This window comes from Vanessa cardui, chromosome 24 (genome assembly GCF_905220365.1).
Source record: "Vanessa cardui chromosome 24, ilVanCard2.1, whole genome shotgun sequence".
NCBI classification, from domain to species: Eukaryota; Metazoa; Arthropoda; class Insecta; order Lepidoptera; family Nymphalidae; genus Vanessa; species Vanessa cardui.
The window spans coordinates 9,372,786-9,398,171 of record NC_061146.1 but is presented as its reverse complement, the minus strand read 5'-3'; the positions used below and the strand labels follow the sequence as shown (position 1 = coordinate 9,398,171).

The window sequence follows — 25,386 nt, the reverse complement described above, 5'->3', positions numbered from 1 at the left end:
ATCTGAGGGAACGGACCTCAAAGAGATGGATGTATTTATAATAAATCTAAAGTAAAAAGTAAAGTAACAGCATGTAAATTTCCCACAGCTGGTATAAGGTCTTCCATTAAGAAGAGGGTTTGGAACATATTCCACCACGCTGTTCCAATGCGGGTTGGTAAAATACACATTATATAAATTATATAAAAATAATTCCAATCTTTTTTCTTATCAATTCCGACTACAGCTTTATTTGTTGTCTAACTGGGCGCAAGGCTGTGTAGTAATAATGAAAATAAAGAAATATATACTTCATTTTTCTCTCACAATAAGGTAAGCTTAAGGTATTATATGTAATATTATATGTACGATAATAGTTTTGCTTTATTATGTAATACATAAACACAATGAGATAAACTAAAAACGTTTGTGAATTAAATGACAACAAAGAGAATTGTTAAAAAATCCAGCATAAATAGATTTAAAACATTTACAAAAATAACAATGTAATATAAATATTAATTTCAATTAAATATTTTTAAAAAATATATAAAAGAGAAATAAAGAAATGAAGAAGAATCAATATTAAATTTATTATAATGTATTATTCACTTAAATATTCCTGAGGTAAGTATCTTATTGACGGTAAATAAATATATATCTCTGTAAGCGTGTATAGGTAGACCAATGCCCATAGACTATGGACCTGTATGAAATGTTAAGCATTTCTTATCTAAGCTCACACGTCCCCTGTGCCTGTCTTTAAACTGGCTTACTCAACCTTGAAACTGGAAAACAACAATACTGACCAAATCGGCTTTCACAAGTGCCTCTAACGACTGCGTTTAACCTTTGTTTTTTTTTTTATATATGTCCACTAGAGTAACAAGGCAATCACGATACTACTCGTAGCTATATATTATGTACTTGTACATACATACACATCTGTTTATATACGTACATACAAATAAATCACACACATAATAAATATTATGAGTTTCTGTAAAATCGTTTACTTTCCTTATGTAAGTTCTCAAGATATTTCCTGAACTATCAAAGGATAGTAGATAACATTTTTGCGTACATGTATTTGCTATGTCGTATATTACGTTATTTAATAAATAAATAATTCCACGATACGAAAAATTTCAGGGCTTCAAGCTGGTCTTCAGACGAACCCCGTGGGAAATCACGGGTTGATCAAAACGTCATAATGATAGATGAATGTCGTTAATGAATTTGTCACCTTTAAAATATATCGAAGCTACGTAACGAAATTTCGTAAGTTAGATTTTCTTAAGGAAAGAAAGAAGGAGAGTTATCAAGGGACATCAAGTTGGGACGAAGTTACTTTCATTATATATGTATTAAATAAAAAAAAATCAAATTAAAAGCCGTAGAATACAAAGAGACAGATAGATAAATAAAAATGTTAACAAAAAGATAAAACGACTTCAAGCAGAATGTCTAAACGAATTAATATGCACTAAAAATTAAAAAAATTATGACGTATTTAAAAATTTTTTAGAGTTCTCCTAAGTAAAATGAAATGAAAAATATTACACTACTCAAATGTTAATTTACTATTATATAGTGTAGTTACAATTATCGTTTTATTTGGAACCGGTGTCAGCCAAGAAAACCCAAAAATTATTATTTTATTTATAAAAATGTATTTAGCAAAAAATTATACGAAATTAAAATGGGACCAAGCTTCCCTTCAAAAGTTATGGGGTAACAACCAAATGAAACTACAGACAAATTGATAACCTCTTGTTTGAAGTCGGTTGAGAAAAACGAATTCCATGCAAATAATTTTAAATTATAACCCATAGAATAGAAAGAGACAGATAGAAAGTAAAAGAGAGAGATAGAACGGCTGGTTATATGCTCGTAACACTTTTCCCTATGTGACGATTTCAGCCAGTTCACGCGACTGTAAACCACGTAATAGAACTTTGTCCATTAATAATGTTTGGTACACATGCGTTCCTAAAGCATTCATCCGATTTTCATAAAACTTTGCTGACGTAAAATAGAGTAGAGAGAAATAAAACAAAAGAGTATCAATATTTATGTATATATAATCATATTTAACTAACATAACTTTGTATTTTTAAATGTTGAAAAAGATGAACTACTGAGTTTCTTGCCGGCTAGTATCTTTATAAAGTTGTTAAATGAAGAGTGCTTGTAAAAGCCTATTTGAATAAAGTATATTTTGATATTGTTTATTACTTATAAATAAATATTGGACAACATCACATACATTACTCTGATCCTAAAGTAATCTATAATGTATCTAAAGCACTTATGTTATGAAAAAACAGAAGTAATGACGGTACCGCATACAGACCCAAGACAACATTGAAAACGAATGAAGTTTTTCTATATCGACAACCTCTAAGCTAACTAGGGATTCTCGGAATTGTGTACCAATGGTAAAGCCAGGTGTCTCATTAATTGTATTCAAATTAGTTGAGAAAATTATTCCTTTTGTCAATTCGATATACTTAGACAAAGTCCTTTGGATGAGGATCCCTTCAAAATACTTAGATAAAGTGCTTCAGATGACGATCATGTCGTAATGACTTATGTATCTAGACCTAAACATTTAAAAGAAACCTTATAACTGATTAAACTAACTGAAGAGTTCTCATAATATTATTAAAACTATTCAGAACACAATGTAATACTAAACTTCTTACCAGCGTTTAATTTTAGCTTCGATACTTTTAAAGTTAGTCCTAACCAGACACTGATTCTGAGCACCTTTTTAAGTCTTCTGTTTAAAGAAGTTTTAACTTGTTGGCTAAAGAATATTTAACAATGAAAACAAGATATTTTAAAATATTAAATATTGTATGGCAAAATGATTTTTCTGAATCGCGCTAACGTTTGGTTCTCTGCAATAAATATATAGTCTCAACAATTTTTATCGAACACCGTGGATTGTAATCCACCCAGTGACCCGGCTGTAGTTGCAGACGGCGTTGCCACCACTTTAGGGGGCTATGTGAGCCTGCGTGGATATCTCTGTTTTAAGTTATACACACTGATCGTGTGTAAGGAAATTAATTTTGGTATTCCGTAGGGAATTGGTGTTGTTATGTATATTATCAACAAAGAGTACAACTCAGTAGCTTAATACTTCTATTATCGTAGAATAATCTGTGAATATCGGATAATCGGAGATTATTTTGCAAATAGTTTTAATGATATGGTAAAAGATACAGAACAGTTCTATACGTCTTACATTGGATTTTTAATTATGATATACAGCCAGAGAAAATAGCACGCAAGTCAAATAAAATGTAAGAAAAGCAAATACAGCTAGAAATCAACAAATAAATTCTTACTTTGATAATCTTGTGATCTTGATACAGCTTCCTGATGCACTTGAAGAAGAAGACGAAGCTCATTCCAGAGAGTATGAGGCAGAAGATGATGAGGATCACTTTGATGTGTGTTTGGTTGATCATCGACTCGGTGATAATCTGTTTGAGCAAACAAAATGGGTTCATATAACCAACTAGCTGTGCCCGCGACCTTGTACAGTATATCAGTTATCTGCCAGTGAAAGTCCAATCAAAATCGGTCCAGTCATTCCAGAGATTCGTCGGAACCAACAGATAGACAGACAAAATTGAAAAAAATCTTACTTTGGTATATGTACCGTGTATAGATACATATGCATTGAGTAAAAAAGGGCCATTTTAATATTGCAAACAGACACTCCAATTTCATTATATGTACGAGTGTACATATGTCGATTACATTGGTAATCAAATTACTCTTGGGTAATTTAAAAATTGACAACATTTGTTCAAATCTTGGGCAATAATTGCAGGACTTAACTTGGCTCAGACTGTTTGCTCAAATTTCATTTGACATAATATTTGGTGTATTTGCAAATATCAAAAATGTATTTGCACATGTACTGTTAGAAAATGCACAAAACTGTCCAATAGACATACATAGGCATCATTATTTTTATACTGCAGTGTTTGAACAATTTATCCAATAAACAGCCTACACCAAATACAATGCATCCATTACTGATAGTGTAGCTAAATTTCATATAAGTCCCAATGCCAATTTAAGTATTATGTTATAAAATATATCAGTTTGTTTTACAATTTCTTAATGAAAGATGAAATGTGACAGGAGGGCTGGTTCGTTTTTTGCCCAAAGGATCGGAATTGCGATTCAACGGAGAAATGCTGCTAGCATTCTTGCCACCATTCCACTCGGTAGAGATTTATACAGTAACTAGTTTTAGTTTATATTGGTGTATATTTAAGCATTTAATGTTATTAATACTAAGGTAAAATATTGCATTATAACATTTTTAGGAAAAGGTATACTTACGATACATATGTCTTTTTCCTCATCAGCTTTGAGTCTGCAGTTGGCGTAGTCGTTGCATTTGAGTCCGATGTCTATACAAGTATTGTCTTCACAGTCGAATTCGTTTTCTTTGCATTTATCTACAAAAAAGTCATAGCATACTTGGGATTAAGTGTGTTTGAGCTATTTGATATATCTTACGTTTTTTTTATGGTATAGGTTGGCGGACGAGCATATGGGCCACCTGATGGTAAGTGGTCACCATCGCCCATCGACAATGACGCTGGAAGAAATATTAACTATTCCTTACATCGTCAATGTGCCACCAACCTTGGGAACTAAGATGTTATGTCCCTTGTGCCCGTAGGTACACTGGTTAAAATTAAAGCCCTACCAACAAGAAATTATTTACTTAAAACTGTTAAATTAAGATAACCTGACCCATTATTACTCTACCTGACTTTTCTTGTGGAATGGTCGAATGGGCTAATGTATCTCCTGATGTTTAATGGTTGTAGAAATTATGATAGTAAGGAATATTTATCAGAAACGTGCTGCCAATGTGGAAACCAAGATATGAAGATGTTGCATTGTTATTGTTCTCATACTACCACTAGCCCTTAAAGCCGCAATACAATAATACTATGTATTGATGTTTGGCATTAAATGGCACAAGTGCCAATAAATTTACATAACTGTACGTGAATTAAAGCTGAGTGGGCAATTGTAAAAATTAGGGTTTCCGACATAAAATTTACGTATTTTTTTTCCAAGTGGAAAATATATCATGTGAGGTGATAAGGAAATCTATTTCATATAAGGAGAAAAGTTAGCTGCTTTTAGTTAAGTTAGCTGTTTTGGGATTGCAACGATCGCCTCCTGGCTATTTCTTTTCATAACCAATTGTGTATATAATAAGAGACAAACAAAGTCCCGCTGAGTTTCTTTCACCGGATCTTCTCAGGTCGGACTGTTTTCTTTTGCGAACCGGTGGTAGTGTTTCATTTGACCATCAAAATAAGAAAGTGTTATAAAATATTGAATTAAGTAATTTGAGTTTGAGTTCTTACCGCCATCTTTGCTCGTATCCAGACTCCTGTACGCAGTGAAGGTAGCATTGAAGTTAGACTTTTTACCAGACTTGGAAGCATACAGACGAACATACATTATATTACTTCTGTCTTCGGATCCGTCTTTGTGTTCATCTACTGTCGTTATAGGATTAGCAACAGAACCGCAGTAAAACGCTAACCTGAAAACATTAAAATCTTAAAACACAACAACAACAACAGCCTGTAAATACCCTACAGCTGGGCTAAGACCTCCTCTCCATTTGAGGAGAAGGTTTGGATCATATTCCACAACGCTGTTCCAATTCGGGTTAGTGGATTCATATGTGGCAGAATTTTTATGAAATTAGACACGTGCAGGTTTCCTCACCGCCGAGCACGAGATGAATTATAAAAACAAATTAAGCACATGAATATTCAGTGGTGCTTAAAACAAAATGTATTTATTTATCATTATAACACTTTTACATCATATATCAAAGTCATCCTGTTTACCTATATGTGTCTATATATAATTTATCTCCTTAACTACTGAATCGGTACAGATATCGGATTACAAATAAACGGAGTGACTCATGAGGATATTTGGTATATTTAATAAAGATTTTTTTGCAAATTAATGAGTTTTGAAGATATCGTAAATCACATCGACGAGATGTTGGCCTGTTTCGCATAAATCAACAGATTATAAATTGACATGTATTTTGATAATATAAGCGTTTTATGTAGTTATGTAATCTTGCGAAGCTGGGTCGAACAGATAGTATATCTCCTAAGAGCTAAATTTAACAAAAAAGTTATTGGTGTATTCTAAGTTACTCCTTATTACATCATCTACCAGTGAAAGTCTCGTCAAAATTTGTCCAACCGTTCGAGAGATTAGCCGAAACAAACAAACAGGCAAACCGACAAAAATTGTAAATAATGCTGTTTTGTTATATGTACCGTATAAACATACATATGCATTGAGTAAAAACCAGTTATTGTAATATTACAAATAGGCAAACATTATATATATATATATATATAATGTTTGCCGATTACTTCGTCATTTATGATGAGTCGGGCGATTTTGAGTGAAAAACAAAATGTAGAAATGTTTACATACGATTGGCCGATTAAAGTTCGCGCGATCCGATTAGCACAATAGTGCATTGTGGTTAAAGCATTAAAGTAAAAACATAAGAACTCGTCATTAAATTAAAAATTAGTAATATTAAAGTAAAAACATAAGAAGTCAGCTCGTGACAAAGACAAGCTATATATAGTATAGTATGGTATCTCGCTTAAAACTGGAACACACTATCCAATTAATGTAATTATTAATATTGTATTCGATGGATTAATGCTATTAGTTTCCGCGTCAATCAATTATTATATTATTAATCCAATTTATTACTTTCAGTTTTCATAAAATTATTTTTAATAATTGGATCTATTATTTGATACTGAAGTTCGCATATCCATTCCACCCAGAATCAGAAGATTAATTAGCTAAACGTATCAAATTTTGATTCGATATATTTATTAAAATTATTATATAAATGGGTAAAAATAGTTCATATTTCTAATATGCTAATATGCACCAAAAAATAATTTTGGTGACCACGATGCCGAAAATATACTTATTTGCAAATCACGAATGTACAATAAAGAAGCTAATTTTAAGTAATTCGAGTCTTCAAAAACAGTATACTGTGGATATACTATAGATATAATGCCGTTATCTACCTAAATTCAATAATGATCTACGTATGAGCAAAAAAATGCGGTAAAAATGTAAATCTGTTAAACTTATCGATGATAATGCCATTAAATTATTTCCAAAACTAATCAAGACACCAAAAACGCGTACATATGTCGATAGAGAATTTTTCTCTTATTAATATGCCATCAAAAGTGAAAATTAATCAGGTGTGAGTTAAAGACATTATAGATATACTAAGGCCGTATAGGTATGAATTTTTTAAATTACTCTTACCTTGCGTCATATTCCAATTTATATCCGAAAACTTGGACAAAGTTTTCTTCACATTCGTTCGGTTTTGTTAAGGCGTAGGTGGTGAAGTTCAAATAGATCTGCAATCAAATATAATATATGTATTTATTTATATAATGGCATATGTTGACGGACGAGCCGAGTCGAGCTGATGGTAAGTGGTAACAACCGTTCATAGCCAATGCGCCACCAACCTGGAGTACTAAGATGTTATGACCTCTGTGCATGTAGTTACACTGGCTCATTCAACCTGAGTACTGTTGTTTAGGAGTAGAATATCTGATGAGTGGGTGGTACCTACCCAGACGGGCTTGTACAAAGCCTATGTGAGGAATTTTTTTTTCGGATATGGGGAATAGATTAGGGGGGATCCAATTAGGCCTTAAGCCCGGTATTTAGTTTTTCCAAAAACTAAAATGTGTTTCGCTTACGATTGATGATTCAATCATCTAAATGATCTCGTTTTGAGCGCCATAATATTAAATAAAAACATACTTACTTCACGAATTTTCGAGATTTAATTTGAAGAGCAAATCGAATCAAAGTACAATAACTTCACTTCAAAAGATTTCACAAGCAATAATGCTAACTAAAACATATCTCAACCTAACGCATACTTCATAATGTTATTTTATTTCTGTTCAACAGAATATTATAAATATTTTGCCTCGAGTACAAATGGGAGATACGTCTGTGCAATTACACTGGTTCATTTACCCTTCATTCGATGCAGTTATAATAAGTCCTATGAACAATTGAATTATAATTACCTTATGACCTTCTTCAACTTTAATCGTCCATAAAACATCCAGTGCCTGATTCAGACTCTTTGCCAAGCAGTCCTCGTTTATCTTCTCCGATTCTACATGCCCATTTGTTCCAGTTAGTTCAATGTTACAGCTTTCCGGTATACTAACTGCAATTTAATTGGAAATTATGTTTTTAATGTAAGAACTCCTCGCTTATACGATAAATTAATTTATAGCTAAGGTAATTAATTCACAGACAAGTTCGCAAAATAATTAAAAATAATTTAATAAGAAGAGGGTGAGTGGTTTTTAAGAGCTCATATGATGATGATAATAGTGGCTTTCCTGGTAACACCTGCGCAGATTATAGTCTACAAGTATGTGCGCAAAAACAAGCGTAAGCTATATTTGAAACGATAAATCAGATAAATGAAATGGTTTCAGGGGTAAAAGTAGTAACGTGTTATGCGAGACACGGTAAAGAAACTAGGTACTGTCAACTTCTCAAACTCAGAAGTTGATAGTACTTTCAGGCTAAGAATTCCTTGACAGATAAACACAAACCATTTTGACTGTTCTAAAATTGTAATAGAGAACTTTAGAGATTTTAGCCTTTGCCTTATAAACAATGTGGCTTAATAAGTCATCATAATATGATATGATAACAATAATATTTAATATGTATGTATAATAGCTTATCGTATTTTGTTTTTATATATTTTGTAGGAAAAATATTAATCATTCCTGAAAGAAAGAACAATGACCAAGTAAATTTTGTAATATCAATACTTACTACTATTACTCGTGGGGATGAATCTGACGTTGATTTGAAAACCTTCGTACTCTATTGTGTCATCAGAGTGGAACTTCAGCCATACGTTTGGCCCAGTTGTGATGATTTGTCGAGGAAACGCCTCTCCACATACTTTGCCTAGGAGCTTGGCGTAACCTCTTTGACCATCTCGAATCTAAATTGAATAAATGTGTTATTGAGTTATATCAGAATATACATATGTTTATGTGAACAAATCTTAGGGTACCAATTTTTTGAAAAAAATATATCATTTTCTTAACTTTAATCGGTGATACGAAATTCGCCTTCTAAAGAGTCATGATTTGACAGTAACTATTTAAAATTTTCATCTGTTATTAGTTTTCTTATCACCAATGAAAGAAAGAACTTTCTCATAAAGTTAGCAACTTTTAGCAATTATTTCGTGTTATTTAGTGAAAATATTGGTGAATTTATAAATATTCCTCATTTTTAGATCGATAGTGCAACAGATCATGATGCGTGCTTAGCATATTTAGTCGCCTAGGGATGTATTCACAAAAGTAGCAGGGTCAGCCCAGCCTCTTGGGGCTATCGTGTTACGCTTAACTGGGCCCTAGCCTACTGGGTAAATAGGATCATTTACCTTTGAGCTTTTGTCGTTACTTCAACCAAAAGCTTTATGGGAGATGTAATTAGCAATAATAGGTAGCTATTGTTCCAAAAGATTCGTAATTATTGTTAAAAAAAGTTTTCATAAACAATAATCGTAATTCTGCCCCAGCTTCGCACGGGTGCAATACTTATACCAAATATACAACAGAATTTGTTTTGTTTTGGACACATTATCAGTGTTTCTTTACTATATTGTCCACGAATTATATACAAAAACCTTCATCTCAAATCACTTTATCTCTTAAATAAAACATCAAGATCCATCGCGTAATATAAAAGATCCAAGCATACATAGGAACAGACAGCAGTAAGCGACTTTGTTTTATACTATGTAATTATGGTTATACTTACTTCTAAATAATCATAGCTGCAATCCGGATGATATTCTATATGGAACTGATCAACAAATGTCAGCTCAACCACGTGCCCTTCAGGCCCTGAAATAAATGAAAATTATTTAATACAAAAAGTTCTTAACTATAGCGATCAAATAAATAATTTAGGTAAAATGTTTTAAATTAGAAACTCAAGTGGCTATAGAAATTTATGATCTTAACCCATATTTCTGCGAATTATCACTTTAGATCAAATAATATAATTTTGTACCAAGAATTTTCTCTGTGCTTTCTTATTATTATATCGACAAATACAACAACAACAACAGCCTGTAAATTTCCCACTATTGGGCTAAGACCTCCTCTCCCTTCGAGAATAAAAACTTTCAAATACATATGAATTTTATTTAAGATACTTGTGACGTCATCAGTATTTTATTGCGAGTGGAATTACGAAGCACATCTGATTAAATATTAATCTTCTTATTTATGTATTAAATTTTTCTTTTGAACCCACTGTATCTTCTGTTTTAAGTTTTATGTTTAGTGGTTAAGTAATTTTTGTCTGTTAGCCATAACAATAAAAAAAAATCATTTATTTTAGATCTCTGTGCAAATTCTAGATTTAATAATTATATCAAACTTATTTGTTCGTTTGTATTCTTTATTGTAAAGACCACACAGAAAAATGAAAAAAAATCTATATAGATTTGGCCTTAATAGAACAGGCGTATAATTTTGGCGACCTCATCGCTACATAGCGATCTCTTCCAGGCAACTAACGGTGTAGGTTAGGTTAGCTCATAGAATATGAGGTGGGTGGTGCTGTGATAATAAATAAAATAATATAAGTTTAACTTACCTCTTATGACAGTGACACAGTTCAAATCGCTGTAGTAATATTTATTTTTAATAGCGCCATGGGGATGTTGTATGAACTTCTGTTCATTACTATTATAATTAAACTTCTCGCATCTAGGGTCCGGTTCATCTTCTCTTTTAACTCTTCTTTTAGGTACAAAAAATGATACAAAATCGCTCCCGTAATTCTTCGATCTAAGTTTATCTACGTAATCTCTATGTATATTTAAATTCCTTTCAAAAACATTTTCGTTATCTGTATAAATATCATCAAATTTCTTAATACTATCACGTGCGTTCGCATTATCGTAATTATTTTTATTTATTTTAATATTATTATTATTATAATCATTGGTCCTAGGTTCCATATTAAGATCTAAATTATTAACAGCTTTTTTTATTAGTTCGTGTATTGGTTCCATTTTGTTGCGCATAACCCTATGCCTGTTATCATGATCAGCTGTTTGTTCCGATGTCGCACCAAACTTGGAACAAGCTGAAACAAAAAGAAAATTATGTTCGTATTAATTATTTTTATAGTCTTAAGATATTTGTATGTTATTTTATTAAAATAAATATTACACCAATAACACATTTTTTATGTTAAATAAAAAGACTCTTTGTGCAAGCCTGTCTGGGTAAGTACCACCCACTCATCAGTTATTCTACCGCCAAATAACAGTACTCAGTATTGTTGTGTTCAGGTTTGAAGGGTGAGTGAGCCAGTGTAACTACAGGCACAAGGGACATAACATCTTAGTTCCCAAGGTTGGGGGCACATTGACGATGTAAGGAATAGTTCATATTTCTTACAGCGTCATTGTCTATGGGCGATGGTGACCACTAACCATCAAGTGGCCCATATGCTCGTCCTCCAACTTATACCATAAAAAAAGACTTGCCGTATCGTGTATAGTATAATCCGATTATAATTAAAATAGGATTAGTTCAAGTGGTTTAAACATTTTGTGCCAATCCTAACTCTATCTTCTTATAAGATACCTATTACTACCCCTTCTTGGGCCGAAGCGTGATATCTCATACCTTTCTAAATAACTAGGAGATTGAAATCTACACGATTATTTCTAATCAATCTAGCTAGATTAAGCAAGCTCCTTAGTTTTATATATGAGTAAAGTTTTATTGGAGGGGGGGGTACTATTTAAGTAGCTAGCCTGCTTCTAAACTAATACATATAGTTACTGTGAGATCTACCAGAAAATCTCCGAAAAATATTGCCGTCATTTTATTTTTCAACCTTTTAAGGTCATGTGTTAAAAATGACAGGGAATTGTAACCGCTTCTGGCTTTATCCAAGGATCTCCAGTTTGACCTTGAGAGAAACAAATGGCGTCCGTAATAAATTATATCTGATATAAGAGGACGTGACACAAAGGATCTTTCGCGTTATCTAATGAAAGCTTTCTTCCATGGTAAGGGACGAAACAGATTTCTGAATTGAATTTTTGTCACTACAGGTCATCGACCTTTGATTATTATTCGTCTGGCTATTATTCCTTTGCGTATTTTCATCGTAATCAAGAACAATTTTGGACCTTTTTATTATGTATTTATGTTTTTATGAACTTGGCTTAATTCGTATTTGTTGATGCTGATTGTGAAACAATATCTAGTAAATCTTTTCGGAAATTTCATATCTCTTCGTAAGGATCTAGATTCGGAACCGGTAATGCTGTAAAATATAATTTGTTACTAGAACCATGTGTAGTACCCCGATTTGAGAAGGGCAAATCCCGCGTGTATCATAGGTGGAATCATTCATGATATGAAATTGAACTCGATTTGATTTTACTTGATACACATACATATCTACAAGTAAAAAAAAGTAACAGCCTGTACATTTCCTACTACTGAGTTAAGACCTCCTCTTCCATTAAGGAGAGGGTTTGAAGCCCACCACGATGCTCCAATGCCGGTTGGTGGAATGCACATGTGGCAGAATTTCGATGAAATTGGACACAAGCCGGTTTTCTCACGATGTTTTCCTTCACGGCCTCAGAAGAATTATAAATACAAATTAAGCACATATATATAGTGGTGTTTGCCTGGGTTTGAACCCACAATCATCGGTTAAGATGCACGCGTTCTAACCATCTCAGCTCATATCTACAAGATCAAGGGATACATCATCTTAGTTTCCAAAGTTGGTGGCGCATATCGTATCAATAACCCCGTTTGAACGGTAAACATCGTTACGAAGATCTAGGCTGGTAACTTTCCTTGACGACAAAGCCTAGTGCTCATTCAAAGTCAAAGTCAAAAACCTTTATTCAAAATAGAAGTGTTTACACTTTCTTATTGATTGTCGAAAATCTACCACCGGTTCGGAATACAATACCTCAGACCTGAGAAGAACCGTCGAAAGAAACTCAGCGGGATTTTTTTTTATAATGTCAATTTATAATTTACAGCAATAAACATATTCTTGTTATTTGAAATAGCCTGGAGGTGATCATCTCATTCCCAAAAACTGACAACAATTGAGAAAATTTGGAACTTGATATAGTCAATGTTAAATGCTAAAGCATTCGCTCTGGACTTCGTAATTTCCTCAACCAAAAAAAAGCAACTCTTCTGACCGACAAAATTTGTTATAAATATCACCAAAGATTCTATGTCACTAACAAGAGTATTTTGGGTTAGGTTTATTTCTGTGTACGTTCTAAATGTATGTAGTTTATCGCTAGAAGATTATTCCTATTCTTTATAACTTTTACAAAAAAATATATTGAAACTTTTTTGAAGGAAATTGAATGTTCTCTAACTTTTATAATAACTATTTTTTCAATAAATATCATAATTGAGGAGTTATTAGGCAAAAACCATACTAGTGCACCATTTTTCCAAGATGGCGTCGATTCCGGACCTTCAATTGTTTAAGACTTTTAACCCGTTCATTAATAAGCCAGAAATAACATTGTAACCAAATTTCAAAACTTTCGTATTTATTACTTTATTTCGTGAAATTTGACCTTCGTTGCCTGGGCTATATCTGTTTTGTCAAACGCTTACATAAATAAATCTAACCCAGTCTGTCTAAAAAGAGGAGCGAAAATATTTTTAACCTTGTTTTTTAACTTCGCCTATTGAAAAAATTTAATGAATAACCTTGATAAATACGGTATATTATTCGATAATGTGTTTTAGTATCAGATGTGAACACTGAATTATTATACTGTTCTCACTCACTGGATTAATTTAACTTCCGTACTCTTGATTGGCTAATTTTATTGACATTAAATTAATAATTAAATCATTTGTACAAAATTTCAACGCGATGTAATCGACTAGTAATGGAATCTAGACAATTATATAGATACTAGCTGTGCCCACAACCTTGCACGTCTTCGAAAATATTAAAAATATATATTATTGTAGTCTACTATTATATCAGTTATCTACACGTGATTTTTGTCGGTTTGTCTGTCTGTTTGTTCCGGCTAGTCTCTGGAACGACTAGACAGGTTTTGACGAGACTTTCACTGGCAGATGATGTTATATGGAGTAACTCTCCTACAACAGCTTTTATGTAAAATTCAAACGTGTAAGAAGTCCGGAGCACAGCTGGATACACTCGACCTGGCTTCGCAGGAATATCCATAAATAAATACATAGCAGATGCTTGGACCTAAAAGGTATCTGCTGCCATTTCAAGTCACAAGATGAAAGAATAGATTTTTTAATAAATAAATAAACATGAGACAACATCACATACATTACTCTGATCCCAATCAGAAGTAACAAGGAAAATCAGAAGTAACGGTACCATAAACACACAAGACAACATAGAAAACTAACGATAATCTACATCGAGTCGGTTGGGAATCGAGCCCGGGACCCCGGAGTGGCGTACCCTTGAAAACCGGTGTACACACCACTCGACTCGAGATTGTCAAATTATTGTTAATTCGTCATTTAATGGTTAAAGTAACAGCATTTATGATGCGCGGCAATTCTCACTACATTTGTATTCACTGCTGTTGTTCAATATGTATCTTGCGCTCCATCTGGCTTTTATTTTACAATCCGAGCGTGTATCTTTTTAATGTTATGATCATTGTAGTCATTTTCTGACATTTCACGATCGTGTTCTAAGGTGAGTTTTATTTTATCGGATTTTTCTCCTAAAACTGCACCACTAGTTTGAATGTTATTGAGTGTTATTATAGGCGCAAGACAATGTCTATTCAAAATAAATGGTGCCATAAAACCTCGAGATGGTTCAATGTTCAGTGGTTATAAGGATACGTGAATTCTTTACGAAGATTGGAGATTCAAGTCCAGACAAACTCAAAATTTTCACTTTATTAATTTCGCATTTGGTGAAGGAAAACTTCGCGAGGAAACTTGCGAGGAAAATCTGCTATATGTGTATCCACCAATACGAGCAGCCTGTTGGTATAACCTCCAAAATCTTACCTCAAAAAAGGAACATTACCTTCTGATAATTAATTTTTTTTAATGTTAATTACGAGATAATAAATTGTAAGGTTTCAACAACTTATTTCATAATTCTAAATGTCAACGCTAGAGAAATAAAAAAAATCAAAATAACGCTTGTGCGAAAGGTTTACAATTAATGAGTTTATTGTTAGGTTGATAGTACACTTTGAGAAAACAACAATCGTATCCTGGCTATTCTATTTTCAAATTGAATATTTGTAAATAATAAATTGATAAAAATTTCTTTCGCCGATTCTTCTCAGGAAAATAGATTGTAATGTTTTTTCACCAAAATGGCGGTAGAGTTTAATTTAAAAATCATTAAATAGATATATTGCTTCCATAAAGAGTAAATGAATTTGTTTTTAAATTATTACTGAACGTTTAAAGTCCGTAATAATTTTATAAGCATGTCGAGTATTTTCCGATAAATAACGTTAGTGCAAGTGGAAGATTTAATCGGAATAATATATTACTATGCAGTAAGTGTTAAATAGTTTAGAACTAGATTGTTTTTAGAGCTGGTTACTGTGTAGTGAAGTATCTGTTGTGAGAGAAAACTATTCGAATTTATAATAAATACACAATTACAACAACAACAACAACAGCCTGTAATATTCCCACTGCTGGGCTAAGGCGTCCTCTCCCTTTGAGGAGAAGGTTTGGAAAATATTCCACCACGATGTTCTAATGCGGGTTGGTGGATATTTTTGTGTCAAAATTTTGTTGAAACTACACACGTAGATTTCCTTCACCGGCGAGCACGAGATGAATGACAATAAACTAAGCACATGATTATTCAGTGGTGCTTGCCTGGATTTAAGCCCGCAATCATCGGTTAAGATGCACGCGTTATAACCACTGGGTCATCTCAGCTCACACATACAAAGTAATACTATATTTAAATAGAGCGTAGGATTTTTTTTATTTAAAGTCCAGTAAATGGGAAACATTAGAGTTGGTGTTTATTAAACAGTTAACAATTATTAAACAAAAGAACAAAGTTTCGTTCGTGTAAGGAATATTTTCAGTCAACACACACTTCAAACGGAAGAAACAAAGTATATGTACGTGTCACGCACACAAATGTAATAGAGAGTGATGGAAGATAGATAATAAAACGATGTCAGAGAGAGATGGACACATCAGACATTTTTTACTTTATCATTTCGTAAATTCAAATCGTTTATAAAAAAAAAAAAAATTGGTAAAAAAAGGCATATTATTCGTTACAAGTTTTTGTAGATGATAAAAAAACTTGGAATTAATACCTGTTGACTTCCAGGCAGGATACATACATGTATAATTGTATTTACAACATACAACAACATAGGCGAACAGGCGTGTCATTAGTGCTCAGAACCGCCCATAGAAATTGGTGCTTTTTTTTCTGATCCCAATGTAAGTAGCTAAAGCACTTGTGTTATGGAAAATCAGAAGTAACGACGGTACCACAAACACCCAGACCCAATACAACATAGAAAACTAATGATAATCTACATCAATACAGCCGGGAATCGAACCCAGGACCTCGGAGTGGCGTACCCATGAAAACCGGTATACTCACCACTCGATCATGGAGGTCGTCAAAAAAAATTTATCTAATATGACTGCATTTTTTAAATGTTGAAAAGAGTAACTACTGAGTATGAACCCGAAATCATTGGTTAAGATGCACGCGTTCTAACCACTCGGTTTATATGTATTATACATATAAACCTTCTTTTTAAACCAGCCTTTCTATTAGAAAAAAAACACATCAAAATCCGTTGTGTAATTTTACTATTAAAAGAACTGCATTAAAATTTGTTGTGAAATTTTAAAGACCTAAGCATACATACGGACAGATAGTTGTAAGTGAATTCATTTAATACTAGGTAATGATAATGATGATGTTCTAATTTTTAATTTAGATTTTATGTAACAAGAGAATTTTTTTAGTAAAAAATAAAAATACATATACAAAAAAAGAGTTTAATTTGACTAAAGCTAAGCTTCAGAAAGATTTTTTTTCAACAAAATTTTGTTGTCAATATTGGAGAGCTATGCTGGAGTTCCATTCTCTGATGACGTTCGTTATTTACTGTGATACTCTTCGGCAAGGGAGACGACACAACTTAGATGTAGCATCGGAAAAATTCGTAAAACCGATCACATCCGAGTTAAGTACGCTATCCCAAATTTCAATTACTTATTTTATTCATTATTCCTATTATTCTATGCTATTCCCAAATATTTATTTCTTACATAACTTTACAGAAACGTAATAACTCGTAATAACCTAATATAATCGTCAATTTGACACGTCGATTTACATGCACTTGCTTTCTCGGGCTGAACTGACGCGATAATCTATAGCGAAGAATAGCGTCTAATGGCATGATAGGGAGCTATTTTTATGGGTTGTATAAATCGGCAGCAATCGGTTTTATTGAATGTGCTGATGCTACATCTAAGTTGTGTCGTACTATATGTATATATATAGTTATTTGAACGGACTTATACATTGAAGCTTAAAATAAACCAATAGAAATTTATATCAAACAATAGCAGCAATAGTTGAGAAACAATGGCCAAAAGTTTTAAAATGTCAATCAAAAGTAGTACAAGGTTAGTTTGTCAACTCGAAGTAGCTTCAGGGATGACGTGAAACGTGAATCTTCCACCAATTCCATTTAAGATAATTGTTCATCTTAACAATATTAACTCACGCCTTAATTTCACAATTCCTACCGCGGTTTCGACTTGCGTCGTCAAATAACTTGAGGCACAGGACGCGTTGAAGCGTGCTATGAATAAATTAACGCAGCTACAGACAGCCCTTGGGACTTGTTACCCTCGTTGAGCTGATTGTACATATATCTTTACTCTTTTGTCTTTTTTGGGGTTTCGTTTCCACGGGTGAAAACCTTTACAAAAACCAAGGTATCTTTTGGAGTGTACATAAAATTTCTTGCATGTTTCTATTTTTTTTTTATTTTTCATGAGTCTACGCGTAATAGTATATGGGGGTACCCATTGTTAATACTGAAGTAATCTGTTTGGTATAGGTGTTATTTCAAGGTCATTAAACTCAAGAACGTTAAACCATTTTGCGACTGAGTAATTAGTGAATCTAAGGTCGAATGTATCGAAACATACAGTCTGATATACATATAAGTGTCAATGATAAGTTAGAAAAAAGGGGTTGGTCTTTTGATGATATATAGAACAGTTAAATGGTTCCGTACGATTTTATACGTTTTATCGACGTTAACTATGAATGTTTTTATTTGCTTGTCGTTATCTCTTTGTGACACATATTTACATATTTTCTCCGAATCGGTGACTGTCATGAGTCGAGATGGCCCAGTAGTTAGAACGCGTGCATCTTAATCGATGATTGCGGGTTCAAACCCAGGCAAGCACCGCTGATTCATGTGCTTAATTTGTCTTTATAATTCATCTCGTACTCAGCGGTGAAGGAAAACATCGCGAGGAAACCTGCATGTGACAAATTTCATAGAAATTCTGCCACATGTGTATTCCACCAATTAGAACAGCGTGGTGGAATGTGTTCCAAGCATCAAAGGGAGAGGAGGCCTTTAGCCCAGCAGTGGGAATTTACAGGCTGTTGTTGTTGTTGTTGGTGACTGTCATGATTTGTGTTTCTAAAGCCTTTATGTTTCTACTGGAACTACACAAGTGCAGCACATTCTTGCTGACTGTACTGGTCGTGTTCGTGTTTGGACTCCACTTCCAGTTACCATCAGGTGGAGTTAAGTCATATACCTTCCCGGAAAGTATAAAAAGGAATATAAAATATTTTGATTACAATTTCTGGCAGGAGCTGGATGCGAGTAGCCCAAGAACGATCTCAGTGGCGTGCAATTGGAGAGGCCTATGTCCAGCATTGGACGGAAATGGGCTGATAGATTGATTTTGGAATATGTCTTACTAAACTGATGTCAATGGGTATAAGCCCATATATTTTGCCGATAGTTTGTATTATAGGGTGAAGAAAAATGCAGGAAGTATTACTGTATGTGTCGTACAGAAATGTCCAATATTTTCGTCCAAGAAATCGCACGCAGCGTGATCGGGTAAGCTTCAAATTGTGAGGAGAATTTTTGTAGCAGACATATATTTACGGAAATCTCTTGATAATAAATTTATTTGTGTACAAAATAAAAGTTACAAGCGATATAGGGTAGCAAGATAAACCTTTGATCATACATTATATTCGTATTTTTTTATTCTAGGCATTGCATTTGGTGGTAGGACTTTGTGCAAGCCCGTATGAGTAGGCCCCACCCACTCATCAGATATTCTACTGCTAAACAACAGTACGCAGTATTGTTGTGTTCCATTTTGAAGAGTGAGTGCGCCAGTGTAACTACAGACACAAGAGACATAATATCTTTGTTCCCAAGGTTGGTGGCGCATTGACGATGTAAGGAATAGTTAATATTTCTTACAGCGTCATTGTCTATGGGTGATGGTGATACCATCAGGTGGCCCATATGCTCGTCCGCCAATCTCGTCATCCCTTTTGTGTTATTCATATAAGCCGTGCCAAAATAGTTAGTTGATTCTCTGATGGAGTTTGGAGGATTATTATTGCTTCCTTAAATAATTAAAATACATAGAACAAAGACTACCAAAATTTTACCTGAATTTATTAACAATTCGGAAAAATATTTCAATTTTTTTCTAAAGTTGAACAAATGACATCCCTTAAATAGCTCATTGCTGGGCTGGCTTTCTTCCCCCATGAGAAAATTTGAAGCGTATTCATTAAAGCTCCTCCAGTGGAATTTGGTGGATATCTAATGTAATTCACAGGAGAAGGCTATGCTGACGAGATGCACCAGAATTTTATATCCTGACGATTATTTGGTATACGATTAAACAACCAAAACATTAGCTAAGTCTTAACTATTGCAAATTATGTTTACAGGTTTGTACGTACATTCCCTAGTTTTTGCCGGCTTAGCAGATGTATAGCCGTACTTTAGCCGTAACATATTAATTGCAGCATTTCTGGCGGCGGCAGCGCAATGAATACATTAGTGAGCCGTGCTACCTCCCCAGAGACCGGTCTCGCTAGTGATGTGAGTTTTTTACGATTCGTTTTTTAAATCGATAATTCAAATAAAGAACACTGTTTTCATCACTAACGTTCTACGCCTTCTATATTCAGATATAGGTTGAAATATAAATTACCACAATGAAATATCAATTTTCCGATGTGATATTTTTTGCGATGTATAATGCGAACTCCACACTCGCGTTTTAAATGCCCATTAACATTAACAGCGTGAATGTTGATGTTTTACGCGCTTGTTGATACTTTACACGCATGTGTGAACCTCGTTCTCCATCAAAGGGTTCAGTACTAACGTGATCGCAAACATGTCGCATTTCAATGTAAATTCCCCACGTCTTTGCTCGTTGAGCGCAGGAACTAAACTAAAAAGTGAAGACATAATATTTTTAGAAAAAAGAGTAACTATTGAGTTTCTTGCCGGTTCTTCTCGGTAGAGTCTAGTTTTCGAACCGGGTAGTTTCACTTAATTGTTAAATGACGATTCAAGAATGCTTGTAAAAGCCCACTTGAATAAAGTTGATTTTGATTTTGAATTGTTAAATGACGATTCAAAAGTGCTTGTAAAGGCCTACTTAAATAAAGTATTTTTATTTGATTTGACTTTCAAGATATATGTGTGTAAACTAAATTACAGGTATTTCCATGATCAGATATATTTGGTAAGTTGGAGAAAGTTTCAAGATTAAGGGCTAATTTAGTTAAGCCATTATAAATACTATCTTCCGATGCCCTCCCTCTTACTAAACAAAATCAAAACAAACTAGACTTTTACAAGCACTTTTGAGTCGTCATTTAACAATAAGTGAAGCTACCACCGGTTTGGAAATTATCTTCTACCGAGAAGAACCGGCACGTATCTCAGTAGTTACTCTTCTTCAATATTTAATAATACTATTTTGACTCAATGAACATAAAAATTGACCATTGGTATAACTTAGAATACAACCTAGAACCTTGGGACTGTTCTTGCGGCGTTGTAACGTAGATCTCAAAAGATGTTTAGAAAAATTTAATTAAAAGTCCGAACAAAGAAAATCTTGAGATTCAAACAAGAACAAACGACTGATACCAAAAATATAACAATACAGGTAATGGAATAAGAGGCAGTGCAGAGTATTCATAGAACAGGTCAAGCTATTACAGTCTTCAATGTATGCATAAAGTAATGCTATTATTTTTTGAGGTCTTAATAAGGTTGCATGCAGAACTTGGACTTATAACTGGAAAAAAAGCCCAAATGTGCGACTACAGTGGAGTAATTGACACAAAGCTGAGATGGCCCAGTGCTTAGAATGCATCTTAAACGATGATTTCAAACTCAGGTAAGCACCACTATATATATGTGCTTAATTTGTGTTTATAATTCATCTCGTGTTCGGCAGTCAAGGAAAACATCTTGAGGAAATCCGCATGTGTCTTATTTCATTGAAATTCTGCCACATATGCATTTCACCAACCCGCATTGGAACAGCGTGGTAGAATATGTTCCAAGCCCTCTCCTTAATTAAAAAATTTACAGGCTGTTACGTTACTTTTTTTTATTGACACAAAAACCGACTACTTTTTCTTCAAATTTAAATGTAACCAAGCAGAACGTCAAACGCCTAAAATAAAATAACCGAATCAATTAACATATAAGGAAGTTTTAAAAGGAAGTTACAAAAATATAAAAATAAGTAAAACATAAACGAAATGACAATAACTTTCTTACTTCGATTCGATCGAGATTCGATTACAAATATACATATAGTATAATTGCAATCGAAATAAGAAAGATATTGATAAATTATCCTATGATTATATTACATTTTTCATATTGTATAGCAATTAAAACTATAAAAAAATGTACGCATATATTTTTTTGATAATAAAAATAAAAATGTATAAAGTCAGGCTTTCGTTAGTAAATTCGTTCCAAAAAAAAAATTTATTCGAGCTTCAAATCGACACGTCGCGTGCATCTCGCTTGAAATCGCAATGAATAAATAAGATGCCCCGGGCTACGTCCCAGGGGCCCGCTTTTCATTCATCTGTACCAGAGATTGAAACCTACATAGCTTGGTTGAAGGCTGATGTCAGTTGTAGATTTGATTGTTGCCATTTTGAGATAGGGGGAGGGAATTACGAGACATACCTCAAAACCCCTACCAGCAGAGCCTACCAGAACACTGCTTCTTCTTTACTACATATATTTTTTGGGGTAGAGTACTACAACGTAATGTTTCAAAATACAATAAAAATATATGTATACAAGACTTTTAGAGCTAGTATATATCTTTGATTATATATAAGCTTATATTGTATAAATATACACCGTGAAATTCATAATTATGACATCTTTCAATGACATTTAAATTGAATCCTGCTTTATGAATACAGTATTTTAAACGAGGCTTGAAGAGCCATCTTCTGGGTCAGTATGGTGAGAGCGATCAGTGTAGTTCATTCTTGCTGACATTCATGTTTGTATATATTTTTTTCCTGTCAAATTTCAGCCGTGATGACCTCGCATATGTAGACATTTATATTTTTCTCGCTTCTATAGACGATGTAATAGAAACACTTTTACAATTATGGTATCTTAACATCAGATAGCATATGCTATGGTCAGCGGTGTTGGTGTCAGAACTGCTGACGTTTCAAGACAGTACAGTCAGCTTAATTGATAAAAAAAATACTTCACCATCAGTTCTCTTCGGTAGAATCTACTTTCCGAACCGTTAGTAGCTATCCATTAAATTTACCTTTTAAAATGGCGATTCCTAAGTGCTTTTAAGAACCAACTTGAATAAAGTATATTTGATTTTGGTTTCATTTTACAAATACCAAGTATCAAGACCTCATTTATTTGTGGGATATATAATTATCGAACGGTTTAATGTACGAGATGTATAGAATAATATTTTTTGTGTAAACATATTACAAACAAGAATAAATATAAAATGAAATACAATACAAAGGTAATACTTTTTTAAAAGCATTTATCCAATGATGATATCGAATTATATTGTAAAATATAGTAGGACAACTCAGCCGTTGCCAATATAATTACATCCTGATCTGACGCTGATTTTGCAATGCTAATATTAGTGATTGAAAATTACTTTGATACTAAAATTCATAGTATATTTAATTGAAGGTTATGTAGCAATGTATGATCTGAAATAAAACTAAAAATACTCTGATACTAAAATTCATATTATATTGAACTGAAGATTATGCAGCAATGTATGAGCTGAAAGAAAAACAAAAAAAAAGGAATACTTGAAGGATGAAGGATGACAGGAAAAATATCGTGAGGAAACCTCTATAAACCTTCTCATTAATAGAGGTAGAGGAGGTCTAGTAGTGGGACATCAGTACAGTAAGAGCCTAAGGCTAAGGCCTCCTCTCCCACTAAGGAGCCCTCTCCTTAGTGGGAGAGGAGGCCTTTGCCTTAGGCTTGGAGCATATTCCATCACGCTGTTCCATGGTGGTGGTGGATGGTGGAATGCACATGTGACAGAATTTCGATGAAATTAGTCACATGCAGGTTTCCCCACGATGTTTTCCTTCACCGCCGACACGAGATGAATTTTAAACACAAATTAAGCACATACATATATAGCGGTGTTTGCCTGGGTTTGAACCCGAAATCATCGGTTAAGATGCACGCTTTGTAACCACTGGGCCATCTCAACTCCAGCGGGACATCAAAAGGTTATGTTATTTATGATTATTTGTCCTAAATAATATGCCACATATACATATGTGTATGCTTACAACTTTGCGTCTCAAAAAACACCACTCCAGAATATTTTTCTTGTGTGCATTCGAAGTTGATCTATTGACAAAGAAGAAGCGGCCGTTTGCTAGATCGGTCTTTTTATTATAATATCAACCGTGACAGCTGTCGCGTTGGCTGGGGGCCAAGGAGTTTTATTAAAATGAGCTTAGGATATATATTTAATGGATGCTCTGCAGAATATTATATCGATTAAGGAAGTTATGGTAACGAGTGCATTGCTTTCGTTGTGGTATGTCTCCTGAATTTTGCGGGTTAATCGTTTTATGTTTAAGTCTTATGATTATTAAAATATTAGGTATACTAATGATGGTATACTAATTTTGCCCAGAGGATCGGAATTGCAATTCAACGGGGAAATGCTGCTAGCATTCTTGCCACAATTCCACGCGGGCAAGATTTATATAGTAACTACTTTTAATTCATATTTGTATACATTTTTAAGCATTCAATATTAATTATTCTTATGTTAATAAAGTCAATATACAGTTAGTTGGTTTAAGTCTAATTATGGAACAGTGGTTTAAACGCATGCACATTCGCGCAAAAATTCAAACCTAAGTTACTACTGAAGATGTATGGGCTCAATTTGTGTTTATAATTCATCTAGAGCTCAAGGGTGATGGAAAACATTCTGATGTAGATAACATACTGCCACATGAATTCACATCCACTTCTACATTCCACTACACTGTAGTGGCGTGGTGGTATATGCTCTTAACCTTCTCCTCAAAGCTATGCTTTAAATAAATGAGGATTGTTTTTGTAAAGCCTAACTGATAAAACTGTTGAACGAAGTTTCATAAAACTGATACCAGACGATGCAGCGCGTTCAGAAAAGGTTTTAGTACGTTGTAAAAGGAGACAGATTAGATTTAGTACACAAACAACGGCTGCCGATGGATTTGTTTGTATTAGAATAAATTATATACCAGCATATATATAGCCGAGATATCCCAGTGGTTAGAAAACCCAGGCAAGCACCACTGAATATTCATGTCCTTAAATTGTGTTTATAATTCATCTCATGCTCGGTGGTGAAAACTTCATGAGGAAATCTGCATGTGTCTAATTACATAGAAATTCTGTCACATGTGTGCTCCAGTCCTTCTTCTCAAAGGGAGAGCAGGCCTGAGCCCAGCAGTGGGAAATTTACACGCTGTTTTGTTGTGTAAATACTTGTCATGATATTATCTTGTAAGCTTTATGGTGATAACTGTTTGTCTTCATTGACGGTTTGTAATTATGCCTATTTGATT

The 25,386-nt window shown here is 33.6% G+C and overlaps 1 protein-coding gene across 1 annotated transcript in view; it reads right to left on the bottom strand.

The window, feature by feature from the left end:
• The window catches only part of LOC124540327, a 54,726-nt gene that overhangs the window by 12,877 nt on the left and 16,463 nt on the right, over nucleotides 1-25,386 (bottom strand). Inside the window, exons 2-9 of the mRNA XM_047117815.1 lie at nucleotides 10,792-11,286; nucleotides 9,946-10,031; nucleotides 8,941-9,115; nucleotides 8,169-8,314; nucleotides 7,381-7,478; nucleotides 5,400-5,581; nucleotides 4,351-4,469; nucleotides 3,339-3,476 (exon numbers count right to left, since the gene is read on the bottom strand). Coding sequence (XP_046973771.1) covers nucleotides 3,339-3,476; nucleotides 4,351-4,469; nucleotides 5,400-5,581; nucleotides 7,381-7,478; nucleotides 8,169-8,314; nucleotides 8,941-9,115; nucleotides 9,946-10,031; nucleotides 10,792-11,286 — 1,439 coding nt within the window. The remainder of the gene's footprint in view (nucleotides 1-3,338; nucleotides 3,477-4,350; nucleotides 4,470-5,399; nucleotides 5,582-7,380; nucleotides 7,479-8,168; nucleotides 8,315-8,940; nucleotides 9,116-9,945; nucleotides 10,032-10,791; nucleotides 11,287-25,386) is intronic.